Here is an 8,850-nt window from a genome sequence, read left to right on the forward strand (position 1 = left end):
TCTATACCATTTATGTGCTATACTATATGCTTACTAAACAAACATGATGATGCATTCATCATAATTACATCACCATGCAAATGTCTTGATTAGTAGACATAAGGATCAAAGATTGCATATGTAGTAGTTATATTTTCCTGATAAACATTCAATTGATAGACATCACAAATATTGCTCTGGAAACAAGTGTGAATAATAGATTAACAGACAAAATCATAAAGCATATTTGAACTTTAAATTAAGCTCAATAGTCAAAGATGTATCTCTAATACCAATCAAATATATATAGTTTCAATCTGATAACAAGGCACTTTTCATGTTTTGACCTAGAACTGGAAACATGAAGATCATGGATGGAATCCTGGACAGGTAAACTACAGACAATATATTGAAGCTGGTGAAATGTGCATAAATAGGATCAACAAACTACATGTATATCTAATAGTTACAGGAGTTATACCTTGTCAAATATGAAGGAAAGATTGTTTGAGAGACAGATAGACTGCTGGATAGATAGAACCTATTTCTTTATCTCTGACGAACTTCACTATTTGGGAGACAAAAACAGTATTGGAGACCAAGCATCACTACTTTGATTGGCATGGCATTATCAATGGGGTTTCTATGTAGTGTAGGCATTCTACAAATTGATAAGTCACAAACAAATACCTTGACAGTTTTGAGAGCCAACAGCAATGGCCTCTATGCATCCATTACATGAGTAAGTTCTACATTCATGTAATGTTCCCAGAGCACATAATTTAATTATACAACATCTCGTGTTAACCTGCTGTGCAAAGACAGTATGCAGAATTATCACCATTCTTGCTACAATTTCATATGTTTTGAACCTTCATGGAAGAATCATATCACAGTAGAATAATACCTGAACCATCTAAATTAAAGTTTGAAGGACTATTTGAGAATGATATCCTGTAAAAGAATGATAAATTTATAGGAATAAACAAACTAATTCCATGCAATTTTAGTAGAGCTAGTACCTGATGTTGGTGTCGTGTTTGTAGATGTTCCAGGTGAAGTTGTTGTTGGAGGTACTCCAGTTGTCCCAGTTGTAGTGGTGCCTGGCCCAGTGACTGTATAACAAAGAATGAAACACTAAGGCATGTTTTTATCTACAAATGGCTTAAACAATTACTAATTTTTGGGAATGATGCCCAATTACAATTGGACCTTCAAATTGAAAAAGGGTCTGATTACTTATTGACCACTTCCTTTATCAGGACAGCTAATGCCAATTGTGAAATATTTAGAACTATTCTTCACCCCCAACTCAACAAAAGCATTCAAATTCCATTTCATCAATTACAAACTGCATAATTATCACCATATTTGTTGATACATTTCAGGGTTTTTGTCATGTTGCTCCTTTGGTAACTATGTGGAAGATGTTTGTTATAATTGAATCACAATAATGGGTTGCATGGGAAGGAATCAGAAATCAAATGCCCACTACTTTCAATGACAATCAATTTTTCCAACAGTGTTTCAACTATCTTTATATCATTATGTACTCATAACAAGAAGATGCATCAAAGATCTGATGGATTTTGCATTACAATCCTGGGCTCAATGTCTGGTGTATGGGCATATGCATCCAAAAGCATTGGAATCTGGCATGTCAGGCACTGCAGTTGTATAACATAATTTATTATATTGAATTAATAATGCAAAAGCAATACCATATACTGCTAATGTCAGTGAGATTTAGTTCTTCGTTTCAAGGGAAAACTAATAGGGGGAACAGTGATGTGATGCTATGTTTATCTGATGATGATGGTCATAACAGATCCTAAATTTCATGGCAATCAACTGACTTATGTCTTAAAATATGCAAATACAAAATTCAAAAAGACAGGATGCAGACAAGCTTGTAAAAAACTCTTGCACAACTACATGAGCATAATAATTTGTCAATATATAAGTCTTCAGATCAAGACCAAAAATATTTACAAAGTTTCATCACAATCCACAAAATACAGTTTCATCAATGAGGTACTGTACCAGGTGAATAGATGGTGGGATGGATGGACAGATGGAATTAAGAGGATTCCTATAATGCTAAGCACACATATTGGCTGCAGTAAAAACAACACATATACATTCCTAAATTAATTATAGTAACTGTGACATTTAGAGAAAAGAGTACCTGTAGTTGTTGGAGGAGCTGTAGTAGTTGTTTGCACTGGTGTAGTGGTAGTTGGAACAACTGTTGTTGTTGCTGCAGTTGTGGTTGGTGCTACTGTTGTTGTATGTATGAAAGTAGTTGTTGTTGGTGCAGATGTTGTCGTTCCTGCAGTGGTAGTTGTTGGTATTGTGGTAGTCGTTGGTGCAGCAGTAGTTGTGGGCACTTTTGTAGTCGTAGTTGGGACAGTTGTTGTTGGTGGTGCTGTGGTACTCGTTGGTGCTGAAGTAGTTGTTGGCACTGGTGTAGTGGTAGTTGGAGCAACCGTTGTTGTTACTCCAGTAGTGGTTGGTTGGAATGTTGTTGTTGGTACAGATGTTGTTGTTGTGGGTGCAACAGTTGTCGTTACACCTGTGGTAGTCGTTGCTTTTGTGGTAGTTGTTGGTGCTAAAGTAGTTGTTTGTATGGGTGTAGTCGTAGTTGGGGCAGATGTTGTCGTTGCTGCTGTGGTAGTTGTTGGTATTGTGGTAGTTGATGCTGAAGTAGTTGTTGGCACTTGTGTAGTTGTAGACGGTACAGATGTTGTTGGTGCTGTGGTAGTTGTTTCCACTGGTGAAGTGGTAGTTGGAGCAACTGTAGTTGTGGCTGCAGTAGTGGTTGGTGCTAATGTGGTGGTTGTTGGTGCAGATGTTGTTGTTCCTGCAGTGGTAGTTGGTGGTATTATGGTAGTTGTTGGTGCTTCAGTAGTTGTTGACACTTTTGTAGTCGTGGTTGGGGCAGTTGTTGTTGGTGGTGCTGTGGTACTAGTTGGTGCAGGAGTAGTTGTTGGCACTAGTGTACTCGTAGTTGGAGCAACTGTTGTTGTTACTCCTGTAGTGGTTGGTTGGAATGTTGTTGTTGGTACATATGTAGTTGTTGTGGGTGCAACAGTTGTCGTTACACCTGTGGTAGTCGTTGCTTTTGTGGTAGTTGTTGGTGCTAAAGTAGTTGTTTGTATGGGTGTAGTCGTAGTCGGGGCAGATGTTGTTGTTGCTGCTGTGGTAGTTGTAGGTATTGTGGTAGTTGGTGCTGTGGTGGTGGTTGGTGCTACGGTGGTTGTCTGTATGTATGTAGTTGTTGGTGGTGATGATGTGGGTGTATACATTTCTGTTGTCGTTCCTGAAAACAAACATATCCATCTTTTAAACTTTTGTCTTCCATCAAATGAGAAACAAGTAAAACAACTTATAACAAGCAAAGCTTAAGTTTACAAGGAAGACAAGGAAGAACACATTCCCTTTCTATACCATTTATGTGCTATACTATATGCTTACTAAACAAACATGATGATGCATTCATCATAATTACATCACCATGCAAATGTCTTGATTAGTAGACATAAGGATCAAAGATTGCATATGTAGTAGTTATATTTTCCTGATAAACATTCAATTGATAGACATCACAAATATTGCTCTGGAAACAAGTGTGAATAATAGATTAACAGACAAAATCATAAAGCATATTTGAACTTTAAATTAAGCTCAATAGTCAAAGATGTATCTCTAATACCAATCAAATATATATAGTTTCAATCTGATAACAAGGCACTTTTCATGTTTTGACCTAGAACTGGAAACATGAAGATCATGGATGGAATCCTGGACAGGTAAACTACAGACAATATATTGAAGCTGGTGAAATGTGCATAAATAGGATCAACAAACTACATGTATATCTAATAGTTACAGGAGTTATACCTTGTCAAATATGAAGGAAAGATTGTTTGAGAGACAGATAGACTGCTGGATAGATAGAACCTATTTCTTTATCTCTGACGAACTTCACTATTTGGGAGACAAAAACAGTATTGGAGACCAAGCATCACTACTTTGATTGGCATGGCATTATCAATGGGGTTTCTATGTAGTGTAGGCATTCTACAAATTGATAAGTCACAAACAAATACCTTGACAGTTTTGAGAGCCAACAGCAATGGCCTCTATGCATCCATTACATGAGTAAGTTCTACATTCATGTAATGTTCCCAGAGCACATAATTTAATTATACAACATCTCGTGTTAACCTGCTGTGCAAAGACAGTATGCAGAATTATCACCATTCTTGCTACAATTTCATATGTTTTGAACCTTCATGGAAGAATCATATCACAGCAGAATAATACCTGAACCATCTAAATTAAAGTTTGAAGGACTATTTGAGAATGATATCCTGTAAAAGAATGATAAATTTATAGGAATAAACAAACTAATTCCATGCAATTTTAGTAGAGCTAGTACCTGGTGTTGGTGTCGTGTTTGTAGATGTTCCAGGTGAAGTTGTTGTTGGAGGTACTCCAGTTGTCCCAGTTGTAGTGGTGCCTGGCCCAGTGACTGTATAACAAAGAATGAAACACTAAGGCATGTTTTTATCTACAAATGGCTTAAACAATTACTAATTTTTGGGAATGATGCCCAATTACAATTGGACCTTCAAATTGAAAAAGGGTCTGATTACTTATCGACCACTTCCTTTATCAGGACAGCTAATGCCAATTGTGAAATATTTAGAACTATTCTTCACCCCCAACTCAACAAAAGCATTCAAATTCCATTTCATCAATTACAAACTGCATAATTATCACCATATTTGTTGATACATTTCAGGGTTTTTGTCATGTTGCTCCTTTGGTAACTATGTGGAAGATGTTTGTTATAATTGAATCACAATAATGGGTTGCATGGGAAGGAATCAGAAATCAAATGCCCACTACTTTCAATGACAATCAATTTTTCCAACAGTGTTTCAACTATCTTTATATCATTATGTACTCATAACAAGAAGATGCATCAAAGATCTGATGGATTTTGCATTACAATCCTGGGCTCAATGTCTGGTGTATGGGCATATGCATCCAAAAGCATTGGAATCTGGCATGTCAGGCACTGCAGTTGTATAACATAATTTATTATATTGAATTAATAATGCAAAAGCAATACCATATACTGCTAATGTCAGTGAGATTTAGTTCTTCGTTTCAAGGGAAAACTAATAGGGGGAACAGTGATGTGATGCTATGTTTATCTGATGATGATGGTCATAACAGATCCTAAATTTCATGGCAATCAACTGACTTATGTCTTAAAATATGCAAATACAAAATTCAAAAAGACAGGATGCAGACAAGCTTGTAAAAAACTCTTGCACAATTACCTGAGCATAATAATTTGTCAATATATAAGTCTTCAGATCAAGACCAAAAATATTTACAAAGTTTCATCACAATCCACAAAATACAGTTTCATCAATGAAGTACTGTACCAGGTGAATAGATGGTGGGATGGATGGACAGATGGAATTAAGAGGATTCCTATAATGCTAAGCACACATATTGGCTGCAGTAAAAACAACACATATACATTCCTAAATTAATTATAGTAACTGTGACATTTAGAGAAAAGAGTACCTGTAGTTGTTGGAGGAGCTGTAGTAGTTGTTTGCACTGGTGTAGTGGTAGTTGGAACAACTGTTGTTGTTGCTGCAGTTGTGGTTGGTGCTACTGTTGTTGTATGTATGAAAGTAGTTGTTGTTGGTGCAGATGTTGTCGTTCCTGCAGTGGTAGTTGTTGGTATTGTGGTAGTCGTTGGTGCAGCAGTAGTTGTGGGCACTTTTGTAGTCGTAGTTGGGACAGTTGTTGTTGGTGGTGCTGTGGTACTCGTTGGTGCTGAAGTAGTTGTTGGCACTGGTGTAGTGGTAGTTGGAGCAACCGTTGTTGTTACTCCAGTAGTGGTTGGTTGGAATGTTGTTGTTGGTACAGATGTTGTTGTTGTGGGTGCAACAGTTGTCGTTACACCTGTGGTAGTCGTTGCTTTTGTGGTAGTTGTTGGTGCTAAAGTAGTTGTTTGTATGGGTGTAGTCGTAGTTGGGGCAGATGTTGTCGTTGCTGCTGTGGTAGTTGTTGGTATTGTGGTAGTTGATGCTGAAGTAGTTGTTGGCACTTGTGTAGTTGTAGACGGTACAGATGTTGTTGGTGCTGTGGTAGTTGTTTCCACTGGTGAAGTGGTAGTTGGAGCAACTGTAGTTGTGGCTGCAGTAGTGGTTGGTGCTAATGTGGTGGTTGTTGGTGCAGATGTTGTTGTTCCTGCAGTGGTAGTTGGTGGTATTATGGTAGTTGTTGGTGCTTCAGTAGTTGTTGACACTTTTGTAGTCGTGGTTGGGGCAGTTGTTGTTGGTGGTGCTGTGGTACTAGTTGGTGCAGGAGTAGTTGTTGGCACTAGTGTACTCGTAGTTGGAGCAACTGTTGTTGTTACTCCTGTAGTGGTTGGTTGGAATGTTGTTGTTGGTACATATGTAGTTGTTGTGGGTGCAACAGTTGTCGTTACACCTGTGGTAGTCGTTGCTTTTGTGGTAGTTGTTGGTGCTAAAGTAGTTGTTTGTATGGGTGTAGTCGTAGTCGGGGCAGATGTTGTTGTTGCTGCTGTGGTAGTTGTAGGTATTGTGGTAGTTGGTGCTGTGGTGGTGGTTGGTGCTACAGTGGTTGTCTGTATGTATGTAGTTGTTGGTGGTGATGATGTGGGTGTATACATTTCTGTTGTCGTTCCTGAAAACAAACATATCCATCTTTTAAACTTTTGTCTTCCATCAAATGAGAAACAAGTAAAACAACTTATAACAAGCAAAGCTTAAGTTTACAAGGAAGACAAGGAAGAACACATTCCCTTTCTATACCATTTATGTGCTATACTATATGCTTACTAAACAAACATGATGATGCATTCATCATAATTACATCACCATGCAAATGTCTTGATTAGTAGACATAAGGATCAAAGATTGCATATGTAGTAGTTATATTTTCCTGATAAACATTCAATTGATAGACATCACAAATATTGCTCTGGAAACAAGTGTGAATAATAGATTAACAGACAAAATCATAAAACATATTTGAACTTTAAATTAAGCTCAATAGTCAAAGATGTATCTCTAATACCAATCAAATATATATAGTTTCAATCTGATAACAAGGCACTTTTCATGTTTTGACCTAGAACTGGAAACATGAAGATCATGGATGGAATCCTGGACAGGTAAACTACAGACAATATATTGAAGCTGGTGAAATGTGCATAAATAGGATCAACAAACTACATGTATATCTAATAGTTACAGGAGTTATACCTTGTCAAATATGAAGGAAAGATTGTTTGAGAGACAGATAGACTGCTGGATAGATAGAACCTATTTCTTTATCTCTGACGAACTTCACTATTTGGGAGACAAAAACAGTATTGGAGACCAAGCATCACTACTTTGATTGGCATGGCATTATCAATGGGGTTTCTATGTAGTGTAGGCATTCTACAAATTGATAAGTCACAAACAAATACCTTGACAGTTTTGAGAGCCAACAGCAATGGCCTCTATGCATCCATTACATGAGTAAGTTCTACATTCATGTAATGTTCCCAGAGCACATAATTTAATTATACAACATCTCGTGTTAACCCGCTGTGCAAAGACAGTATGCAGAATTATCACCATTCTTGCTACAATTTGATATGTTTTGAACCTTCATGGAAGAATCATATCACAGCAGAATAATACCTGAACCATCTAAATTAAAGTTTGAAGGACTATTTCAGAATGATATCCTGTATAAGAATGATAAATTTATAGGAATAAACAAACTAATTCCATGCAATTTTAGTAGAGCTAGTACCTGGTGTTGGTGTCGTGTTTGTAGATGTTCCAGGTGAAGTTGTTGTTGGAGGTACTCCAGTTGTCCCAGTTGTAGTGGTGCCTGGCCCAGTGACTGTATAACAAAGAATGAAAGACTAAGGCATGTTTTTATCTACAAATGGCTTAAACAATTATTAATTTTTGGGAATGATGCCCAATTACAATTGGACCTTCAAATTGAAAAAGGGTCTGATTACTTATCAACCACTTCCTTTATCAGGACAGCTAATGCCAATTGTGAAATATTTAGAACTATTCTTCACCCCCAACTCAACAAAAGCATTCAAATTCCATTTCATCAATTACAAACTGCATAATTATCACCATATTTGTTGATACATTTCAGGGTTATTATGACAACTGTCATGTGTTTGTCCACAAGCCTATATACATCTTCGTTGCTGTCCTGAATAAATGGGTGCAACTTCAGTCACTTTTGTCATGTTGCCCCTTTGGTAACTATCTGGAAGATGTTTGTTATAATTGAATCACAATAATGGGTTGCATGGGAAGGAATCAGAAATCAAATACCCACTACTTTCAATGACAATCAAGTTTTCCAACAGTGTTTCAACTAACTTTATATCATTATGTACTCATAACAAGAAGATGCATCAAAGATCTGATGGATTTTGCATTACAATCCCGGGCTCAATGTCTGGTGTATGGGCATATGCATCCAAAAGCATTAGAATCTGGCATGTCAGGCACTGCAGTTGGATAACATAATTTATTATATTGAATTAATAATGCAAAAGCAATACCATATACTGCTAATGTCAGTGAGATTTAGTTCTTCGTTTCAAGGGAAAACTAATAGGGGGAACAGTGATGTGATGCTATGTTTATCTGATGATTATGGTCATAACAGATCCTAAATTTCATGGCAATCAACTGACTTATGTCTTAAAATATGCAAATACAAAATTCAAAAAGACAGGATGCAGACAAGCCTGTAAAAAACTCTTGCACAATTACATGAGCA

General features: G+C 36.9%; 2 protein-coding genes across 2 annotated transcripts; both read right to left on the reverse strand.

Annotated features, from left to right (window-relative positions):
- Positions 1–969: 969 nt before the first annotated feature.
- LOC149776710 (uncharacterized) lies at positions 970–3,328 on the reverse strand. Its single transcript, XM_089941342.1, has 2 exons — positions 2,168–3,328; positions 970–1,094 (listed from the first exon to the last, which is right to left on the reverse strand). The coding sequence occupies exons 1-2, from the start codon at positions 3,285–3,287 to the stop codon at positions 970–972; spliced, it is 1,245 nt and encodes a 414-aa protein (XP_089797468.1). The 5' UTR covers positions 3,288–3,328.
- A 1,029-nt stretch (positions 3,329–4,357) lies between these two features.
- Positions 4,358–6,735, reverse strand: LOC149776711 (uncharacterized). Its single transcript, XM_089941241.1, has 2 exons — positions 5,590–6,735; positions 4,358–4,516 (listed from the first exon to the last, which is right to left on the reverse strand). The coding sequence occupies exons 1-2, from the start codon at positions 6,707–6,709 to the stop codon at positions 4,392–4,394; spliced, it is 1,245 nt and encodes a 414-aa protein (XP_089797367.1). The 5' UTR covers positions 6,710–6,735; the 3' UTR covers positions 4,358–4,391.
- Between the last annotated feature and the right edge of the window lie 2,115 nt (positions 6,736–8,850).

Source organism: Sinohyriopsis cumingii, chromosome 18 (assembly GCF_028554795.1).
Source record: "Sinohyriopsis cumingii isolate HCF-2022 chromosome 18, ASM2855479v2, whole genome shotgun sequence".
NCBI lineage: Eukaryota > Metazoa > Mollusca > Bivalvia > Unionida > Unionidae > Sinohyriopsis > Sinohyriopsis cumingii.